Source organism: Lithobates pipiens, unplaced genomic scaffold (assembly GCF_037356315.1).
Source record: "Lithobates pipiens isolate NorthernLeopardFrog02 unplaced genomic scaffold, aLitPip1_a1.2 Scaffold_18, whole genome shotgun sequence".
Taxonomy (NCBI): domain Eukaryota; kingdom Metazoa; phylum Chordata; class Amphibia; order Anura; family Ranidae; genus Lithobates; species Lithobates pipiens.
Window position 1 is genome coordinate 178,473,590 of NW_027507758.1, and position 22,933 is coordinate 178,496,522.

General features: G+C 40.1%; 1 protein-coding gene across 5 annotated transcripts in view; it reads left to right on the forward strand.

Moving 5' to 3' along the window:
- The window catches only part of LTBP1 (latent transforming growth factor beta binding protein 1), a 466,869-nt gene that overhangs the window by 367,878 nt on the left and 76,058 nt on the right, over positions 1 to 22,933 (forward strand). For all 5 annotated transcript variants that reach the window (XM_077486428.1, XM_077486427.1, XM_077486431.1 and 2 more), the window contains 7 exons: positions 1,275 to 1,356; positions 3,454 to 3,552; positions 5,806 to 5,931; positions 7,512 to 7,637; positions 8,532 to 8,654; positions 14,163 to 14,282; positions 20,723 to 20,848. In XM_077486428.1, coding sequence (XP_077342554.1) covers positions 1,275 to 1,356; positions 3,454 to 3,552; positions 5,806 to 5,931; positions 7,512 to 7,637; positions 8,532 to 8,654; positions 14,163 to 14,282; positions 20,723 to 20,848 — 802 coding nt within the window. The remainder of the gene's footprint in view (positions 1 to 1,274; positions 1,357 to 3,453; positions 3,553 to 5,805; positions 5,932 to 7,511; positions 7,638 to 8,531; positions 8,655 to 14,162; positions 14,283 to 20,722; positions 20,849 to 22,933) is intronic.

Here is a 22,933-nt window from a genome sequence, read left to right on the forward strand (position 1 = left end):
TTAATGGTTCACATGAGTATCTGAATTTTATTTTATTAACAGTTTTTTTTTTAAATCATACACCAGTATGGATATAACAATTATAATATTAAAGTAGTATGGTGTTTGAGGTTGTGTCCGATATGTGCAAAGAGAGATCACACAAATACTTAAAAGTATAACCTTTATTAAAAGTAATGACTGATACAGATAAAGATAAAGAAAATATGACAAGAATACTTAACTAAAGATGCTGTTTCCGCCATGGGTCCCGTTTGCTGTTACGCAACATGGCCAGATGATCAGACCAGACCAGACGCTTGCATGGTTGCAAGCTCTGGTGTGAGACAAACCTATTCCAGTTTGGTCTGTGATATTTAGAATTTTGTATAAGGGATCGACAACCCCCAAGCCAACTCCCTTTGCAATAGGATTCCTCAAGGACTTGTTCAATTAACAATAACATTCCTTTGGTATAAGGTAAAGTTATGCGTACATCCCTATATGGCCTCCTTAACCAAGATATTAAAGGCTTTATTAGATATTTGTGAAGCCAATCTTTATAAGGAATATGCAATTTCCCTATCAGGCCATTAAATTCAAAGATGCCTCATCAAGTAATTCTGATGGCACTAAATGAGTCAGTGTTTTAATATTTTAAAAATTATCTACAGATCAGGAGGTTGAATTATAAAGAGTTTTTATTTGGGCCATTTGCCCTAATGAAAGTGCATGTAATTTAATTCTGCGCAAATAGAGCACAGAGAATATTTTATCAGATCGAGCTGTGCTGTTTGATTGTAAATCACTAATTTAAAGCTGATCTCCAGGTTTCCTGTCACTTTAAATAGATTGGACCAAGCTGGTTCAAACCAACTGTTTCCTTCACTAACTGTTGCACTGGCTCTAAGTACTGTATGAACTGTATGTAGCTGAAGCTACATACACTACACACTGCTGGGTATCGGCTGTGAGACTTCCCACCTCACACACAAAACAAAATAGGTCATTAATTCTTATGCAGCTTTGTATTCTGTGAGTGAATGCAAAGCTTCCTTTGATTAGCTAAGTTGGAGATCATGATGTCATCAGCCCAGCTCTTCATCTCAGTCAGTTAGAGGACGCTTTGTATTCATTTACTGTATAATTGTGACACAGCTATGCCAGATAAATAGTCCCTCTAAAGGCAGTTGCTATTTAAAATATGGAATAGGTCTTGGATTAGTAGAGTCATCAACAAGACTTCACAGTATTATTCGGTGCTGTACTTATTATGTTTATTTGTCCTTTCTAAGTACCTTGGAACTGGAGTTGATAAGGGGCAACCTCAGCTGTCATCTGGAATTTCAACAATAACCTTAGATTCTCAGTACCCAGGTAAAACATCACTTGTGCATGAAGTGTTCTGCTTTAATGTCTGTGCTTTTGGACTGCTTTTGGAAGAGAACAAGGCTTGTCTTTCCTCAGATTTTAGGCAATGAACACACTGAAAGAGGTTTGGTTAAGTGCAGAAAATGATAAAGCAAGCCAACAGCTAAATTCACATTCAAAATACATGTATGAAAACTACTTTTCCTGAAAAAATCTGTTCATCCATTCTTGAGATTCTCAGATATTTACCACACTGAATGGCCATATGTGTACACAGTTTTTGTGTCATCTACCTGCTCATTGAACACTGAATCAGCAGTTAGATGTTGCCGATTAGTTTTTTTAGTTAACAGGGAAGTGCACAGGGGCCTCAAAAATGGCCGCTTAATGCATCAGTTAACCAAGGCACAATCCTATGCAGCTGACATGCTGCTCTTCTTTAAAGCCATTTTGCAATTTTACATGTTTTTGTTGTTTTCACTAGGTATTAATATAGTTATATTCCCTGTCTCATGTGTTTGCCTTACTTTGTAATGATGGGCTCACATGTGGTGGTTGCAGTTTGTAGTGTCATGGTTCATCGATTCTCCTATGTCCATGTATTCATTCATCTACCTTTCCTTATTCACTAAAAAGACAAACAACTTTCTGTTCTAGGTCATGCAATGTGCAAGCCTTGCTATTTCCTTTGTGTTGCATCACAAATATGGTAGTGCTAATGTGATAAAAACACATCTCTCTGTGAATGTTCTACCTGTATGTGGCCTTGTCACATCTAATTACTGCATTTGCACTAGTGCTAGACTGAAAGCCCTGTGGATTGTGGGATATTTAGTTTCTTCACAGAAAGTGTCAGTTCTTGGACTGCAGACAGGGATCATGCATTAACCTGTACAGTGCCATATCAGGTCTCATGTTTAAACACAAACAGTAACTTCTGACACCGGAATGTAGATACTTTAGGCTGTGCATACAGGCTGTGACACCATGAAACTACATTAATCATTGCGCATCTTATGCAGGTGAAAAACACAAGGTGGAAGCAAGAAGGTTTATAATGCCTTTAAATGTGTGTGTGTGTGCGTGCGTGTGTGTGTGTTAAATATTTTCCCTGATTTTATAAACTTAAAGTGTTTGTTACCCCAGCACTTCAAATTCCTAAAGTGTGCCTGCTTTACCATGTACTTGTATGAGAAAGCATCCAGTTATCTTTGTATTGCTTCATTTGTGTGAAATCCCTGGTGTTCCTGCCAGTCCCCTTGCTTTCCTATTAAAAACAGACCACACTAAGCAGAAGAGCACACTGTGGTCAGTTCTCTAGCTATGCTAGGAACTTAGTGTGCTCTCCTTCAATGATCAGACTTGCCCTGACACTCCCCCACTGCACAGCCATTCACTGGGAAGCTCAGTGTGCTGCTCTTATGCAGCTGAGAAGAGATGGAATGTGATCACTTAAAAACAGGGAAAAAAGGTATTTATCATTTTCTTTTATATCTATGCAAAAATGTTTTGTCTTTTATTTCTATTTTAAACTGAATAGGTTTTGTTACAAAGTGATCATTTATAATCATTTTTAGAAAACCTATCCTGAGAGAAATATGGAGGCTGCCAGTGTTGGCATCTTTGTAAAAATGTTAGTTTCCTGGCTGTCATGCAAATTCTTTGGCTTTGGTACTTATTAAGTAACTGACCTGGAACAGGTTTGCAGAGTAGGAGTTTACTTATTTCTAACTGGGCAGCACAGTGGAGTAGTGATTAGCACTTTCACCTAGCAGACAAAGGGTCACTGGTTTGAATCCCGACCATGACTCCATCTGCCTGGAGTTTGCATGTACTCCCTGTGCCTGTGTGGTTTTCCTCCCACACTTTGAAGACATGCTAGTAGGTTAATTGGATCCAGTCTAAATTGGCCCTAGTATGTATGAATGTGAGTTAAGGTCCATAGATTGTAAGCTCTTTGAAGGCAGGAACAGATGTGAATGTGACACAGAAACTAATAAAAAGAAACGGTCAAGCAACTTACATTTTGAAATGGTAGCTGTGTGTGTGGCCAGTATTCTACAAATGAATTTCCTTATAATATTGTTTCATTGCATTTTGCAGAAGTTGTTGAGAAGTCATCCCCACCTGTACCTGTAGAAATAGCCCCTGATGTCTCAAAGTCAAGTGCTAGTCAAGTTATTGCTCCAACTCAAGTTACAGGTAAGTGATAATTGTTGATCTAAACTCATTGAATTTCCATATAGGTAAATTAAAAGTAAAAACAAATTCTAAAGCTTTGCATATCTCATAATAACAGTTATATCTTTCTAAACTAAATGCACTATCTTCCTCCTCTGTGCAATTTCGTAAAGCATTTCCAGCAGCTTAATACATTTTAATGCACTTAAGAAAGTACAACACCCTTTTGTTATGTAGTTTAACTGAAAACACATTTCTATTTTATTTCTCTTGCTTTTAAATCCAAACTTACGCAATGCTTATGGCAGATTCCAATGGGTGCCACAGCTACATATAATTTTATAGGAATTTGTTGGATGACATTGACTTGTTTTGAGTAGTGTAAATAAATCCTTATGGAACCCATAACACCCTTTTGCTCATGGTCCATGTGTTGAGTTTTCATATTTTATTAGGGCTGAACTTTATCCATAACAACTTGATAAAAATGATTTATGTTATGTTCTTTAGCAAGGAAAATTAATTCCGCATTTAATAATTATGCTACCAAATTTAGTGTGTGTTGTAAGTTGTCACCAACATTTTTCCTGTTTTTTTTCTGGCTGGAGGCTGCCATTTTGCTGAAGCCCACAGCTCCTGAACAGCAGTAAATCATAAAGGGGAACTAAACCCATCAATTTAACGGTTTAAAAAATAGCAATTCCAGAATTGTAATTACCTGTCATAACTGATAACACATGCAGCACCGTGGCAGTTTTAGATCAAACAGAAGCAGCTTCCTTGTCTGTAAAGGATATAGGAGGGTTTAATTCCACTTCAGCAAATCAGCCTCTACAAATTCAGCAGTGCCTAAAATGCCTCAAAATGGGAGGCAACTAAGCATGTGCAGAGCAGGGTGTGGCAGTGTATTACTGGGTTTTAAACAGTATAGGGACTTAATTTTAATGTTTTATATAACTATACCTGCAAAAGGGTCCAGCCTAAAGTGGTCTAGCAGGATTTAATTTTGTGACTAAAGTTCCACTTTAAAGTATAACTAAAGACATAACTTTTTTTTTTTAGGTTTGGATAGAGTGGAGATACGTTAGACGCCCTGTCAGTCTTTATTGCTGTCTATTGCCTCATTAAGGAGATTTGCCCTCTCTTTTTCTGAGGTTGTCCCCATAAAAGTAATAGAGGGAGAATCTTCCAATGGGGACACTTGTTCTGGCGAGCTGGGGGCCCCTAAGGAATTCCCTTAATTTGCAGGGATTTCCTCTCACTTCCTATTTGGCTATGGAACAGGAAGTGAAGGTAAATGCTTTCTCTTTCTAAAACCGAAAAAGAAAAACAAATGTGCCTATAGTTCTACTTTAAGTCATCTTAGTTAGACTGCCAAATGTGTTTTGCTTGCCTGTATTTTGTATAAACGGAGCACAAGTATTTGTGACAACTAAGCATCTTATGCAGGTAAATGACAGAACCATAACAGAACAAAACATGGAGAAAATAGGTAATTGATCAGCTGGCCCCATTTCTACCTACAATGTGTCACCTTGCATGAGACAATGAGGTTGATTTTCTTAAGGAAAATAGGCTGTTCACTTTGCAAAAGAAATTTTATTTTGCAAGGAAAGAGACAGCCTTTTTGCCTGCATGTGATTGGATGATTGCACTAAGCTCTGGGGAAAATTCACTTTCAAAGTACAGTTTCGCTTGCAAGGTGAATACCCAGTTTAGTAAATCTTTTCCAGTACGTAAATGCTAAATGGTAATTGTAACACTAATATGTTTAGTCAGGAAGTACCATAAGCACTTAATAGGGATGGTATATAATACAGGAATCCATTGTAAAGGAAATTTGTAAGTTCTGTAAATAATTGTATTATATTTTATAAGTATTGCACACTGCCCTCACTGTGTACACAGCACTAATAATGTTTTCAGTACATGCTTGCATTCTTTCAAGTCCTGATTAGAATTAGCCTGTCTATGTTACGTCCCTTGTTACCATAAAAGTACAATTGTAATATTAATGCGATACCTACGTAATAATGTGTATAAAAACCTTCAAGTGCATCAATAATAAAGCAGAACAGTTCTTTGGAAAAATGCGGGGTGTATATTTTGTGTCTGTTCCCTACTGCAGTAGTTATTATTAATTTGGAACCACTAATTAATATGAGGATAGGAGTTGCCTATCTATGAATGTCCATGTCACCATGAAAGAAAGAAGTATAAAAAATCATTATAATGCATATGCAGCTTTAACATTTTTTATGCTTAATTTTGCAGAAGTCAATGAGTGTGTAGTGGATCCTGATATCTGTGGGGAAGGCTTCTGTGTCAACTTACCTGTAGGATACATGTGTGTTTGTCATGAAGGGTATAAGCAGAATAACAATCAGACCAAATGTGTGGGTAAGACACTCTATGATCACTGTATCTTCAAACAAAACTGCGTTCATGAGTGTAAAGTTTTGGATGCAAGAATCATAATAAATGTGTACCTAGTCCAGCCTTTCTCAACATTTTTGACCATGGAGGAACCTTTGAAAAACTTGCAGATCTCAGAGATCCCCCAATGAAATGTTTATTTATAGTTTGCAGCACATTTGTGTGATTAGTAGGTTGTAGATAGCAGATAATGACAGGAAAAAGGATGGAGAGTATTTAAACAGTCTATATGATAAAATTATCTTCAGTGATAATCAACATATTAAACAAATAATAAAACCATTTTTTTTCTGCTACAGGAATTTAGCAGCATTTTTTAGGCAAGATTATGATTTTGACAACAATTTGAAATGCTTTTGAGATTATACAGATTTCATTGCATGTGCAGTTGACCTGCATTTTACCTGATTCAGCTACTTTTTCCTTCCCATAGACATGTATGGGGAGAGAAGCAGACAAAAATCCATCCATACTGGCCCTTCCTATGCAGAGCCCTAAATTATAAGGGCCTGTAAGGAGCACAGATAAGGAAGCATATGTAAAAAGAATATAATGGCAATGATCTCCAGATTTCCAAAGTCTCTCACAATATGTCCCCAGTCTCGCACTGCCTTCTTCTGCATATGCCCTGATCACCAACCACACCTCTCTGCTCTCTGTCCATCTGTCCATAACCCCCACACTATGGGGGTTATTTACAAAAGGCAAATCCACTTTGCACTGCAAGTGCACGTGGAAGTGCAGTCGCTCTAAATCTAAGGGGTAGATCTGAAGTGAGTGGAAGCTCTTCTGATTTTATCATCCAATCATGTGTAAGCTAAAATGGTGTTTTTTATTTTCCTTGCATGTCCCCCTCAGATCTACAGCGACTGCACTTCCAAGTACACTTGCAGTGCGAAGTGATTTCCCCTTAGTAAATAACCCCCTATCCGTAGTTCTGACAGTGTTCTGTAGCATTACTGAATATTTTGAGCAACCTTTTGGTGATGTCAAAGACCATATTTGAAACCATATGTATCTAGTAAGTATTTCTAGTAATTATCTAGTAGCCACTGTTGTAGATTCTACTTTATAGAGTTACGTTGTTTAGAAATCTCATAGGCATATTCGTTTTTGACATCATGGCATTTACATTGGAATACTGTGAAAAAGTACAGCTATCCTTTAGCATTAACGGAATTCTGTCATTAGACAAGCTGGGAGGCTGCAATTGCTATACTCTTCTTCTGAAAATGCAAATTATCTGACTATTACATTTCTCTTTTTGCTTCAATACTTTAAATCAATGGCCCGGAAAGTATGCAGACTGATTATAACTTCCTTGATTTGCGTACTTTTTTTGGGTCAGTGACTCAAACTATTAAAGATTGCTACAGCTGTCAGCAATGGTAGCCTCTATAGTCTTTACTCTTGACAGGTTCACTTTATTTTTTTTCACATTGTGTGCCAGGGAGCATATCAGCTCAATTAAAGGGGAAACTGACAAAATGTGCACATAACATGTTTTATGTATTTCTCTTTTTGATAAATATCTTTTTGTTTAGATGTTGATGAGTGCTCTCAGGATCGCGTGCTTTGCTCACAGGGGCGATGTGAAAATACAGATGGAAGTTTTCTATGTATTTGTCAAGCAGGATACATGGCCAATGAACAGGGAACTGATTGCACTGGTATGTAATATGATGTCACAGGGATAACCAATGGTCAGCAAAAGAATGAGTTTATTTTATACTAGTAGCATAAACTATGACTAAGCAAAATAAACTGTTACAAAAAAGACAAAGAAGGATCATTAGGACAAAGAAGGATCATGATCTTCTGTATCTTTTTGCAAATGCATACAATTATGGCCCGCTGTTAAAAATAACATTTATGCTGCAGCACAAGTGCCTCTTTACCTAGAGTTTTCTTTTAGTGTCCTTGCAATGCTCCTCAAATAACTGACGAGCCTGCCAATGAATTCCACCTAATGCAGCTTCTTGTGATGGTGTCGCAATGATGCTGCACTGCTCCTGAATTCAGTGCAGAGTCACCACTCTCATGTAGGTTCTGGGTATCAGCATTATCACTGCTGATTCTTAAATCTTTCGTTTTTCAATCAGCACCTGGCCCCACCTAGTCCTGCCCACTGCCTTTTAAATTGGCATAATTAATCGTGGTGCTCAAACCCTCTTACCATGAGCTGCAGTGTCTGGGAGGGGGAACATATGAGATACAAATAAAAGAGGACCTGGCTGGATCAGGAAAGGTAAAGAAAGTTTTTTTCTTTTGTTTAGTTTATGAGGCTTGTGGATCACTTAGTAACTAGATTGGGTACTTGTTTAAATAGTCATACAGAAGCCTTTAGTTGTTGGTGAACACAATTTCATAATCACACAAACTAGAAGAAAATTTTGGGGGGATGTCCTGTATACAAACAGTGTAGAGAAAACCTTCAGGTTGCCATGTTGAAACAAAACATTGACTTTTTTTTTGGCAATCGTAAAAAATCATGTCAGCTGGAAACCAAATTGAAAGGTCTTATGATATTATTGTTTAAAGATGTATCATTTTCTTTTCTTTAGATGTAAATGAATGTTTGAGACCAGATGCATGTCCCGATGGCCTCTGTATTAACACTGTTGGCTCTTTCCAATGTAAATACTGTGACAACGGCTTCCTCATGAATAGAAGACGTCAATGTGAAGGTAAATGGAAAACCATGAAATTAATCATTAGTTTCTGCTTGACATATTTGTTTGACTTTGCAAATACATTGCTACTTTGACCTTCTCAAGTGGAACGTCTATTCATATAATTCAAGGCTTTCAAATCAATGATCAAATAAGTAAAAAAGAAATCCCTGTGTGTGTAATGCATGGCTTGAGGCTTGTTCTCCCATACCGACACAGCAGGGGCTTGATTTACTAAAGAAAATGGACATATGCTGTTGCATATTGATGTGCACACAAAATTCTCAAACAGCCAAAGTGTATCATCACAGGATTTACTATTTTCACATGGTGCTTGTGGAGATGGGCTTAGCTGAGATAGTATACGTATGGCTAATTCAATAGACAATACTGTTATTCACTAATCAGCACATTCTCCAACTTCCAACTACACATTAGCTAAATAGTGCCATGCCATCTGCTATCTATTTTGCACTAGCATGTCATAAAGCAACAATGTCAGCATGAGGTGCACACTGATTTCATATACTTGTTGTAATGAAGTATTAAGCAGGCTATAGATGGAATGAATCTCAGCAAGTCAGCAAGGACCAGCCAAGATTCAATCCATCTATGAGCAGGCTGATTGTGCCCAAGTCGATTCATCAATTGTCTTTGGTACAACCAGCATTTAGGAGTTGAAGTGTGTGATTATTGCCAGTGACTACAGCCGCTAGCAGTCATCACTGTGTTCTCCTGGCAGGGACAGCTTCCCACCTCCCCATAATAGCTCCAAAGGAGTCATTCCCTCATCAACACAGTCAACCTGTGGTGAGGGAAAGAAAATCTCATAATCTATGGCCTGCATTACTTGCTTGGCATAATAAGATGGCTCTGTGTACACATTGTTTGGGACTGGGGCTTTGTTTAGTGCATGTAGGGATGAGCCGAACACCCCCCTGGTTCGGTTCGCACCAGAACCTTCGAACGGAATGAAAATTCGTACGAACTTTAGAACCCTGTTAAAGTCTATGGGACTCGAATGTTCGAAATCAAAAGTGCTAATTTTAAAGGCTAATATGCAAGATATGCAACAGACAATACCAGCAATAAGGGGTATCTTCAGGTGTATACTGTGCTGGAGGCACACAACACCCACTTTAACTCCTGCAGATGCCTGTATTAGAGAACACCAACTATAAAGGGTAGATACAGGTGTATACTGTGCTGTGCTGGACGCACACAACACCCACTAACTCCTGCAGATGCCTGTATTAGAGAACACCAGCAATAAAGGATAAATACAGGTGTATACTGTGCTGGAGGCACACAACACCCACTTTAACTCCTGCAGATGGCTGTATTATAGAACACCCGCAATAAAAGGTAAATACGGGTGTATACTGTGCTGGGGGCACACAACACCCACTAAGTCCTGCAGATGGCTGTATTAGAGAAAACAGCAATAAAGGGTAGATACAGGTGTATATTGTGCTGGAGGCACACAGCACCACTTTAACGTTAAGATGCCTGAGAAAAGAGCACACTGTTCCTGCCTATCTAGCTCTTTCCCTGCACGCCTGAACACACTACACAAGGCCGCCGCGCTGGTGGCCTTATATAGTGTGGGGCATGTACTAAACCCCCTGAGCTATAATTGGCCACAGGCATCCTGCCTGTGGCCAATTATGGCTCTCCTCGCTGCCGGCGCTGTGATTGGCCAAGCATGCAGGGTCACAGTGCATGCTTGGCCAATCATGAGCCAGCAATGCACTGCAATGGCGTAGTGCATTGTGGGCCGTTCATGCCACATGAATTTGGTGCGAACGGTCCACAAAGTTCTGAATTCACCGAACAGACGAACGGCCGATGTTCGAGACGAACATGCGTTCGAGTCGAACACCGAGCTCATCTCTAAGTGCATGTTTCTTTTATACTGTATGTTAGTGACCTATCATGGTGCTTGTCAGATTATATACACTGGCTGCTTGTCATAGAAAAATGTTCTCATTGTTTTTTTTTTTTCACTTTTATGCTATTTTGTATGCCTACCTTAAAATATCTGAAAAATGAGTAAATGTAAATGCATTTTGGCTATTCATTGATCTACGCTAAATAAGCATATGACAGGTGCTGAAAATAAATTGAAAGTTACCCTTTGAAATGTAGGCTCTCTGGATTTTCTGATGATTGTAATCTTGAACTAACTTGTTGGAAGCTGAAGATTATCCTTGCAACATTCCCTTGATCTGCTGGTTGGCAAATTTCACAGTGACTGCTCTATTCATGTGACGTTTCAGTGCTTGTCTACTATGTGCATGCTACATGGTCACCATGCCACAGAGATCACACCTACTTAGCGCTTATTAGCACAATCTTATCTGTATTATGTCTCACAAAGTTATTTGGTAATGATTTATCAGTAGTTTAAATATTTATATGTGAAGATGAAAGTTTTTCAATAAGAAACTTTACTGTTGCATAGAATATACCATCAAAACTAATGTTTTTTAAATATTGTCTACATTAATTTAATGACACGTTGTGGAATCTGTATATTGTTTTAATATGGGGCACTTTCAGAACAATAGCCAATCTGCTGAAATAACTGCTTGCATTACTTTTCTACAAAATACACAACTGTGAAACAGAATATATAGCATTTTCATTTTCCCATGCATTGAACGTACCACTGCCAGACATCATAGCCAGAACAAGGATGGGGTTATATTGCTTACTGTCAGCATGATAACTACAAGCACATGAGCACTGCCGAAGAGCCTCATTGGCTCCCAGTGTGGGCCCTCTCTTTACTAGTCTATGGACTGCACTTTTGTGTATTTATAATTATTGTGGAACTATGGCCAAATTTAAACAAATTACATACCTTATATTACCAAAAGTATTGTGACAACTGCCTTTACACGCACATGAACTTTAATGACATCCCAGTGTTAATCCGTAGGCTTCAATATTGAGTTGGCCCACCCTTTGCAGCCATAACAGCTTAAAATCCTCTGGGAAGGCTGTCCACAAGGTTCAGGAGTGTGTCTATGGGAACGTTTGACCATTATTCTTGACCATCCACTGAAGTGGGAGTTCACTGGAACTAAGGGGCCAAGCCTAACCCTTGAAAAACCACCCTACACCATAATCCCCCCTTCACCAAATGATTTGGACCAGTGCACAAAGCAAGACATGGTTGAACGAGTTTGCTGTCAAGGAACTTGATTGGTCTGCACAGTCCTGACCTCAACTCGATAGAACACCTTTGGGATGAATTAGAGTGGAGACTGCGAACCAGGCCTTCTCGCCCACATCAGTGGCTGACCTCACAAATGCGCTTCTGGAAGAATGGTCAAACATTCCCATAGATGAACTCCTAAACCTTGTAGACAGCCTTCCCAGAAGAGATGAAGCTGTTATAGTTGCAAAGGGTGGGCCAACTCAATATTGAACCCTACGGACTAACACTGCCATTAAAGGTCATGTGTGTAAAGGCAGGCGTCCCAGTACTTTTGGTAATATATTGTAGATTGCGTGGTCGCTCAATAAAATGAACACTGTCATTTTTTCTTCCCCCCCTTTATACCTGTTGATCCTCTAGCAGTTCTTTAATTTTTACAGGCCAAGCTGTATAGCAAAAGTGAGAGATATATGGGTTGTAAAAAACATATACCATTATTGTGAGGGTTTAGAATGGTCAGCTTTTGTCTATATGCAGTGCTATCTACATTTTTGCTAACCAGTTGCTGTGATATAATTCAGTAAAATTGTAAGTCACATTAATTGTTTTGAATCATATGATTCAATAAGTCTGGAGTGATCCATAGCTATACAAAAATGTAAACCACCTCCAATTAAAAACATAGTTTTAGAGTAAGGTGCACACAGCAATAAATACATAAAAAATTAAGGGCAGGTATGCCCGGAGGGGTCCCGCTCGCCCTTAAAGGTACAGGGACAAACCAGAGGCTCAACTACTACATCCCAATGGTTGTATTCATGTTCCTGCTGTCAATCTGAAGCTTGTGGGCAATCGTCAGCAAGGGCTGGTCTCCGTCACCAGCACATATTACTCTAGTACATTAAGGGAGTGAGCAGATGAGGGCTACATTCAAGTAAACATAGCCACTCTTCGAAAGGAAGATGTGGTTGTGCAGGATTTAAAGTTATTTGAAATGATTTGCTGTCCTAGGCTGTCATCATATGGCTTCCAGTAAAGGTGTTGAATATGAGTATTATTTAATGGGTTTAGTGACAATTTAAGCTGCTGTTCGATTTTGTAATGAAGCTTATCTGCCAGCATTTTAAACTTTCTTAATGGTGTAAAGCCTTAGAGTCCATTCACACAGGGGCAACATGACTTCGGGAGGCAACTTGGACACGACTTGAGTATGAATCACAGCATGACTTTAGGCAACTTACAAGGCAACTTGAAGTTGCTTCCAGGACAGGGGACTTTGCCAGTGGCCAATCACATAATAATCAGCTCTGTGGGAGGGAGGGGTTTTCCTAGAAAACTATTTTTACTTCCTGGAAAGTTGCTTCAGTTAAGACAGGGGATTCGACTTGGAGGCAACTTCCATTGAAATCAATGGGTACAAGTTGCCTAAAAGTCAGATTGAAGTAGTACAGGAACCTTTTCTGAAGTCGGAGCAACTTCAGTAGTGTGCATTAAGACGGCTCTCATTCACTTACATTGATTTGATCATGTTGCGTGACTTGAGGCAACTTGAGACGACTTCAAGTTGGATCCAAAGTTGCCCCTGTGTGAATGGACTCTAAGGCCGCGTACACACGGGCGGACTGTTCGCCCAACTTTGTCCGCTGAACAGTGTTTCAGCGGACAGTCCGCTCGTGTGTGGGCTTCAGCGGACAGTTTCAGCGGACAGTCTGACGAACAAAGTTTTTTGGAATTTCCGTAAGACTGTCCGCTGAAACTTGGTTTGAGCGGACAGTCCGCTCGTGTGTAGGCTTGTTCGACAAACTAAGTCTCGCGCATGCTCAGAAAGAATTTACACGGCGAAGGTTGCATTGCAGTGTATTGGACGTTGAATTTCTCGTACCGTCGTACGTGCCGTTCACGTCATCGCGCAAGTTTTCAGCGGACTGTTCGTTCGTCGTGTGTGGTCAAGTCCGTTCATGCTAATTTTGAACGGACTGTTTGTTAACTGTTTGACGAACCTAGTTGGGCGGACAGTCCGCCCATGTGTACGCGGCCTAAGGTGAATGTAGATCATTCCAGAACCAGCATAGTTCTACAAAATTATGAAACTATAACCCTCCTTAGTTATACTCCTTTATAATATTTTAAATTATTTAAATTACATTATGCTGATGACTTGTTTAGTTACATATAAAAAAAATGACATTTACAAACTGATTTTACATGTTGTCATTTTTTTAAATCTTTAAAATCTTTACTATACATTTTCAGCAGATATATGAGCTTTATTAGCTTTTTCAAGCCATACCTGGTATCATTTAATTAGTTCTTTGAAACACAGTATACTAATTCATCTTAACTTGTTTTTTTAACAGATATTGATGAATGTCTGACTTCAACTACTTGTCCATATGACAGATGTGTCAATAACCCAGGATCGTATGCATGTATACCCTGTCCTGAAGGGTATAGAGGATTGAATGGCAGATGCTTTGGTAAGTTTGCTTTCATAGTATGTGTATTCAAATAGAAGGATCTGGACTTTTAGCATCCATGTCCATACTTTATTGTTTTCCAAAAGAACACACAATAGGTTCTGTTAGCTACTAACTGGCTTTAGTTCTATCGTTTTTTGAGTCTCGTTATCTTGAAAACCCTATCGATAATCATCAATATATATAAGAAAAGGTTTTTACTGTTTTTTGTGAGGGTTTTCCAGACATCTACAAAATAAATATTACATCGTATATTTTTTAGGCCTGTCGTGATATAGAAAAGTTGAACTTAAACAAAGCATACTTCACTGTTATATCATTGTTATATGTAGGAATAGATACAGGGCCCTGAAGAAACATCATAAGCACCCGTTCCTTCAGAGCGCATGCGCCGATGATGTCAGCGGCAGGGTATATAGTAAATATCTCCTAAACTGTTTAGGAGATATTTACTGTACCTACAGGTAAGCCTTATCATAGGCTTAGATATAAAAAGAAAAGAAGGGGCGCACCAGCCTGGTGCATTATCCTTTGGATATGTACTTATTAAAAGTGATAAAAAAGAAAACTACTCACAAACAACTGTAGAATTCTTGCAATTCAGAATTCTTCGCCCCTTCTTTTCTTTTTATATCTTTGACTGTTAGGCTACCCCTATCCTTGAGCAAGGCCTGTGACATTATATAGACTGTCTGGTAATCCACTCGTGCACAGGAGCGTTTCTTTTCTGTCATCATAGGCTTACCTGTAGGTACAATTAAACAAGGAGACTTTACTTCCTCTTTAAGGGGTTAATCCTCTGCATTGTGTAAAAAGGCTGTTGGATCTTGTATGCAAAGATCCTTCCCTCCCTCCACTGTCCCCTGATAATTTCTTGATACGACAGAACCTATGGAGTCAGGCTGCACATGCTCCGTTTGGTGTGTATTGCTAGAGAGTTTTTCTTGGGAGAGTGCATGTGATCAGCACAGGGCCAAGTAGCACTGTCCAGACAGCGAGTCAGGGGTCTTGCAGTTTCATAAGGCAGTCAGAAAACTTCTCCTACAAGCTTTAACCAGTGCTTTGTTGGACACTGCTAGAAGTCACAAGACTGCTTAACTGCTGATGAGAAAAGGTATTTAGCAGTTTATATTTACTAAAATAATTGCTTTTCCATGTTCCATGTGTACTGTGGTAGACCAGATATAGTGAATACAGGGCCCCTGGGTTTAGTAACACTTTAACAGAAAAGTATAGGAATGTTCTTTCTTTTAGAATCATACTTACCTAGCTGGATGCAACATCGGAACAATGCTGCATCTGTCTCCCGCCGGCTCTATTACTGACAACCGGTTCTCAGAGCTCCCTTAGCAGAGAGCTGGTGACTGTCAGTTACTGGCTCTCTGTTCTGCCCCCACTCATGCTGGGCTGTGGAGTGGGCAAGAACGGTAAGCTCAGTCTCTCTGCAGCTTGCTGAGAGACTGATCCGGGTGCTAGTCTAGGCATGTAGATGAATCCTGACCATATGTGATGTCCAGAAGGCCCTTTAAGACATTTAAAAAAATTTTTTATTTAACATAGTGTACTGTGGCGCCGGTCGCAGTGCACTATGAGATGTCACAAGATTGCATCCATGGCGCTTCATTTGCGGGTTAAAAACCCGCCTTGCGGCGCACTGTAGAACGCCGACTAGCTTCCGCCCATAAAATCACTGTGATTCTATGGTCGGGAGCATTGTCATTCAAAGACAGGCAGGTCACTTCTGGCTTTTGGCTGATTCACGAAACCCGGAAGTGATGTCGGCAGCTCCGTTCCTCAGCCCGAGCGGAGCTGCAAGACAGTGAGGTGAGTGGCATAATTGCTGTCTCTGGGAAAAACATTTAATTATTAATTTAATTAATTGCCAAATGCACCCCGGCCGGCCTAAGCCTTTACTAGACCACTCTGTCGTGTGCTGTGCAGGAATTATTATTAGAGCAATAAGCAATTTGTAAAAGAAACAATATGATTTCATGCTTCTTGCAGGAGGATCACATCATGCCATGCGGTATTCTTATTCAGCAAAGTGCAAAGTAATGGTCTGCTCTGTTGCTTGTTGTTACTCACAGTTAATTTGCTGACAAAGACATTTTTATAAACCTTTTTTGCATTTTAGTGTAAATATGAGATCTGAGGACTTTTTGACCCAGATCTCATATTGTCATGCTTTTTTCTATTAGAAGGAATGTTTACATTCCTTGTAATAGGAATAAAAGTGACACCATTTTTTTTTTAAACTGTGAAAAAATAAATATAATAAATAAGAAAAAAAAATGTTTTTTAAAGCACCCAGTCCTGACGATCTCGCGTGCATAAGCGAACGCATACATGAGTACTACGCCCGGCCGCATATGAAAACGGTGGTCAAACCACCCATGTGAGGTATCACTGCGATCATTAGACTGATATCAATAATTCTAGCCCTAGACCTCCTCTATAACGTAAAAGATGCAACCTGTAGAATTTTTTAAACTATGGGTGGAAGGAAGTGGAATACAGGGGACGGATTGGGTGGATTATATAAGGGGCGTGGTTTATGAGAAGTGGTATGGGCCCAAATTGATGGGCGGGGTCTGGCACCTCCCCATCCAAAAACTTCACCAGCCGCCACTGGTGATGTCAGTCGACAGGGAGCTTCAGGAGTGCAAAACGAACTACACTCCTTTGATCCACAGGAGAAGTACAGACAAACAAGCTTTGGCTGCACTTCTCCTTTAAAGCATACTTGTTCTGGGCCTGCGATGCAAAAGTCAGATACTGCTCAGCAACTACAGTTATCAGCAATGGCAACCCCATACTTTACTCTTGACAGAGTCATTTTAAATATTTGAAGAATATTTAAATACTTTAATGCCCATAGACTGAGCACAAGTGCACTTCAGGATCCTTAAAGTGTTTGTTAACCCCAAAAACATGTAGATTCTGGTCCCTTAAAGCTGATTACACAGCAGAGCACTTGTGCTATGTAATCTGCCCCCTCTAAACTGTAAAAAAAAAACTGAACATTGCACTTTCGGTATCCCCTCTCTAAAAAGACCACGATAACCTGGGTAGCTCTGCCCTGATTACAGTGGTCTAAGTGGATCCCTCCATCATACCCTGTCCCCTTTTCTCTCCTCTCTCCCCCTTCACCCCCCTCCCTGTCATCTGCCTCTGTGTATGTCTCTGGCCCGGGCCCTGCCCCCACGCCACTATTGCTTGTAAAATAAAATCATTACATTTTCACTGCCAGCCTCTCTATTAGAGGCTGGCATAGCACACTATGTCATTAGTATTACAAAACGAGCAGTGTAAATACCTAAATTGAGCTGTCTTCAGGCCAGTCACATGACTCACAGCCGCTTTACAGCTCAGAGACAGGGCTTCTGTGTAGGAGACGAGCAGTCATGTAATCTCCCCGGCTGACATAAGAGGGAGATCACGGCCCCTCCCTTAGAGGCCATCCATCAGAGCTGGAAAGCGTCTGTGAGTCATGTCACCAGCCTGAAGACAGCTCCAATTAGGTATTTATACTGCACGTTTTGTAAAATTAAAGACATAGTGTGCTATGCCAGCCTCTAATAGAGGGGCTGGCATAGTTTTTTTTATATATGAGTTGATAACCCCTTTAATCAAAGAAAGTTTCATAGCAATATAATCGTATGAAGTAAAAACATGTTAAAAACAGTGAGTTCAGGATTTGTATAGATTGTTTCTCTAAAATAATAAAAAGAAAGGGTCACAGCATTTGACTGAAAAGTGTCCTCCTGAATATTGACTTCTAAAAAGCAAAAGGGGCATATGAAGGGCAATTTAGCAAATGCAGTTAGCAGTTAACATATAACAAAGGAATTATACGTGCACTATAAGACCCCTTTCACACCATACCGCCCATTGCGTCGGCGGTAAAACGCCGTTATTTTTAGCGGCGTTTTACCACGCATTTGGGGCGCTTTTACCCCCCGCTAGGAGACGCGAAAGGGTTAAAACCGCCGGCAATACGCCGCAATATCTGCGTTTTGCCGGCGGTATTACAGTGCTGCCCTATTGATTTCAATGGGGAGCAGCAGTGGAGGAGCGGTAAACACACCGCTCCTTCACCGCTCCAAAGAAGCTGCTGGCAGGACTTTTTTCTGACGTCCTGCCAGTGCACCACTGTAGTGTGAAAGCCCTCGGGGCTTTCACACTACACAGAATAGTGCAGCTTCTTTAGGGCGGATTGCAGGCTCTATTTCTAACGCTATAGCGCCTGCAAAACACCCTGGTGTGAAAGGGGTGTAAGAAGAGCCGACTTGCTCAGAGCAGCTATTAGGCTGCATTCACACTACAGTAGTGTGAAATGCACAAAAACGCATTTCAAAATAGTGGTGACATTTATTGTTAATGGCACTCCAAACATGGCAAGTGAGATGCACATTTTTATGCACAAAAAGTTTGGCAAACTCAGTAAAACGTATGGTTAAAAACCACAAAAAGCTTCAAGCTTAAAAAAGTGCATGAGCTTGTCGTGTTTGCATGTGTTTGCCCATTGAACCAAATTGGCTGCCCTACAGTGCCTTTCAAAGATATTCACCCCCTTGGCTTTTTACCTATTTTGTTAAATTACAGCCTTTAATTCAGTGTTTTTTTTATCTGCATTATATGTGATGGATCAGAACACAATAGTCTAAGTTGGTGAAGTAAAAAATATATACATAAAACAATTTTTTAAGGAAAAAAAAAAATTGAATTGGCATGTGCACTCTGGTGCCACCAATTACCTTCAGAAGTCACATAATTAGTGAAATGATGTCCACCTGTGTGTAATCTAAGTGTCACATGATCTGTCATTACCTATACACACCTTTTTGAAAGGCCCCAGAGGCTGCAACACCTAACCAAGAGGCACCACTAACCAAACACTGCCATGAAGAACAAGGAACTCTCCAAACAAGTAAGGGACAATGTTGTTGAGAAGTACAAGTCGGGGGTTAGGTTATAAAAAAAATCCAAATCTTTGATGATCCCTAGGAGCACCATAAAATCTATCATAACCAAATGGAAAGAACATGGCACAACAGCAAACCTGCCAAGAAACCGACCGCACACCAAAACTCATGGACAAGGAGGGCATTAATCAGAGAGGCAGCACAGAGACCTAAGGTCTAAGGACCTGGATGAGCTGCAGAGTTCCACAGCAGAGACTGGAGTATCTGTACATAGGACGACAATAAGCCATACGCTCCATAGAGCTGGACTTTATGACAGAGTGGCCAGAAGAAAGCCATTACTTTTAGCAAAAAAACTAAATGGGAAAAGGCATGTGGGAGACTCCTCAAATGTATTGAGGAAGAAAATGTATTATAGTCTGATGAGACTAAAATTTTACTTTTTGGACATCGAAGAAAACGCTATGCCTGGCACAATCCCAACACATCACATCACCCAAAGAACACCATCCCCACATTGAAACATGGTGGTGGCAGCATCATGATCTGGGGATGTTTTTCAGCAGTTGGGACTGGGAAACTGGTCAGAGTTGAAGGAAATATGGATGGTGCTTGAGCAAAACCTGTACCACTTTGTGTCTGATTTGAGGCTAGGCCGGGGGTTCACCTTACAGCAGGACAATGACCCCAAACACACTGCTAAAGCAGCACTTGAGTGGTTTAAGGGGAAACATGTATATGTGTTGGAATGGCCTAGTCAAAGCCCAGAACTGAATCCAATAGAAAATTCATGGTCAGACTTAAAGATTGCTGTTCACAAGTGCAAACCATCCAACTTGAAGGAGCTGGAGCAGTTTTGCAAGGAAGAATGGGCAAAACTCCCAGTGGTAAGATGTAGCAATCTCATAGAGACTTATCCAAAGCGACGTGGAGCTGTGATAGGTGGCTCTACAAAGTTTTGACTTTAGGGGGGTGAATAGTTATGCACATTGACTTGTTATGTTATTTTGTCCTATTTGTTGTTTGCGTCACAATAAAAAAAAAAAAATCCTCAAAGTTGTGGACATGTTCTGTAAATTAAATGATGCAAATCCTTATACAATCCATGTTAATTCCAGGTTGTGAGCCAGCAAAACAAGAAAAATGCCAAAGGGGGTGAATACTTTTGCAAGGCACTGTATGCATGTAGTGTAACAACAACAAAAATTGCACATATGCTTGACTTTTGATGTTGTGCAACATAGTCTGAATGGGGGCTTAAGGTTTCATACACCCTGTTCTTTAATTGAAATCACTATTTTTAAACTATTTTTATGCATCAGTTAAGTGAATAAACATAGGCATCATTATTAAATTTCTATGATAATTGGCATAGAAAATATGTAAATTAAAAGCAGATTCCATATGCAGGTAGAATGAGTAAAACTGTTATTGTGCTCATCTATGTATTGTATTTCCTGCACATTTTTACCTTTTTATTTTATGTACACTGATTTGCATTTCTCAAATTTTTAGACATCAATGAATGCCAAGAAGACCCATCTCTGTGTGCCGGTGGTGACTGCTCCAATCTGGAGGGTTCATACATGTGCACATGCCGAACAGGATATGAATCAACCTCTGACAGCAAACAGTGCATTGGTAATTAAATGTTCCAGTACAATTTTACATTTGTCTTGTTTCTTCTGCTGGATTCAGAATTAGTCTTGGATAGAAACAGGAACTCTTGTATCCTAGAGTGCTTGAAAAGATGCCCACTGTCAATTGCAACAGTCTATGAAAAACACAAGTGTGCACTTTTTCATAATGAAAATACATATAAATATTATAATATTACAAAAATATATCATCTCGTACTTGCATAAGTAAACCACATGATATAGGAACACCCCCAAAGTAAAGGGAGAGAAAAAACAAGTAAAACACTGGTGGAAAAAACAAGCAGAAAAGTCCCAAAGGAAAAAGAGACAGGCCAAGTGGGAAGTCATCCAATAATCCCAGCACTACACATGGAGGCAGTAGTGGGGAGCATAAAGCTACTCACAAGCTCACACAGACAATCCTGAATGAGCATAAAAAAGGACAAAGGAACCTGCTTTGTTTAGACTTATTGTTGTTGGGGGTGTGGTCCTGAGACACCTAGTACTTTACTGCTATAATGGCAATGCAATATGCAGTATTATGTAGCGTAGTATGACTGCTCTGACAATGTTGTATGTCACTGGTATACACTAAGCAGTTGTCATATTGTAAAGCATAGCCCAAAGAATGCAGCATTCAGAATTATGTATTGCACAGCATAGTTTACAGAGTAAAACAGGCGTTTGAGTGCATCTGTCAGGAGTAGGTCTGGGGTATCCACAATATTGATCATTAATAATCAGTTAGAGAAGTACCCCTTTATGTTGGTGATCAGTAGCGAAGTGCTCCCTTACACCATTGGTCAATGCTGAAGTGCCCACTTATGTTGATAGTCAGTGTAGAGCCCCCTTACAATGGTGGTTAGTGGTGAAGTTCCCTCATACGTTGGTATTAGTGCCTCGTTTCATTAGTGTTCAGCATCTCCTTTCTAAGGCCGCGTACACACGCGCGGACTGTTCGCCCAACTTTGTCCGTCCAACAGTTTCGGCAAACAGTCCGCTCAAACTTAGCATGGACGGACATGGCCACACACGACGGACGAACAGTTTGCTGAAACCGTGCGCGATGACGTGAACGGCACGTACGACGGGACGAAAAATACGACGTCCTATACACTGCATTATAGCTTTCGGCGTGAAAATCCTTTCTGAGCATGCGCGCAACTTTGTTTGACGAACAAGCCTACACACGAGCGGACTGTTCGCTGAAACAAGGTTTCAGCGGACAGTTTTACGGAATTTCCGAAAAACCTTGTCCGTCCAACTGTCCGCTGAAACTGTCCGCTGAAAGCCCACACACGAGCGGACTGTCCGCCCAAACACTGTTCAGCGGACAAAGTTGGATGAACAGTCCGCCCGTGTGTACGCGGCCTTAGATGGTAGAATCTGCCTTAAATTAATAGCCTGTGAAAATTGCCACACTTGTAGTAAGTAACTCTTATGTTGGTGGTCACTGGTAAGTGCACTTCTTCATTGATGGTCAGAAGTAAGTGCCCCTTTTAACTTATGGTTATTCGTTTGTTTCCTATTGCTCGTGGCTGGTGGTAAGTGGTCACCAGTGACCAACAGTACTGTTTAGTGGTGAAGTTCCCCTTAAATTTGAGGGAGCTTAGTATTGGATCATTGACATCAGTGCCTACCTGAGAGAGGAGAAGCCCCACAGGTCCCATGTTGGTGGCTTCTAGTTCCCCACACTCAAAGTATGCAGGCATCATTTAGATGGAGTTCACTGCACCCAGTGTTGTCAGTATAGTTGGGTGTTGCTAGGTCAAGAGATCCATGCAGGAAATAAAGGCAACTAATCAAACATGGTAAACAGCAACTAGGTAAATAATGAAAATCAGATTTAGCAAAATCCATACTTATAACATATCACCTTGTTTGCTAGCAAACTATTACAACAAGGTTTCTTCTCACTGACTTCTATAAAGGTGTGAAATGAATATTTTGTCATTGGCAGTCATTACACTGAAGAACAGGTATGAGCTACAGAATTTCAGTGAACCAGTCCAGTGGTGGTGTCTCAAAGATGCAGTCGTAGAAACAAATGTTTGGAAACAAGTACAATAATACTTGCGTATGGGCA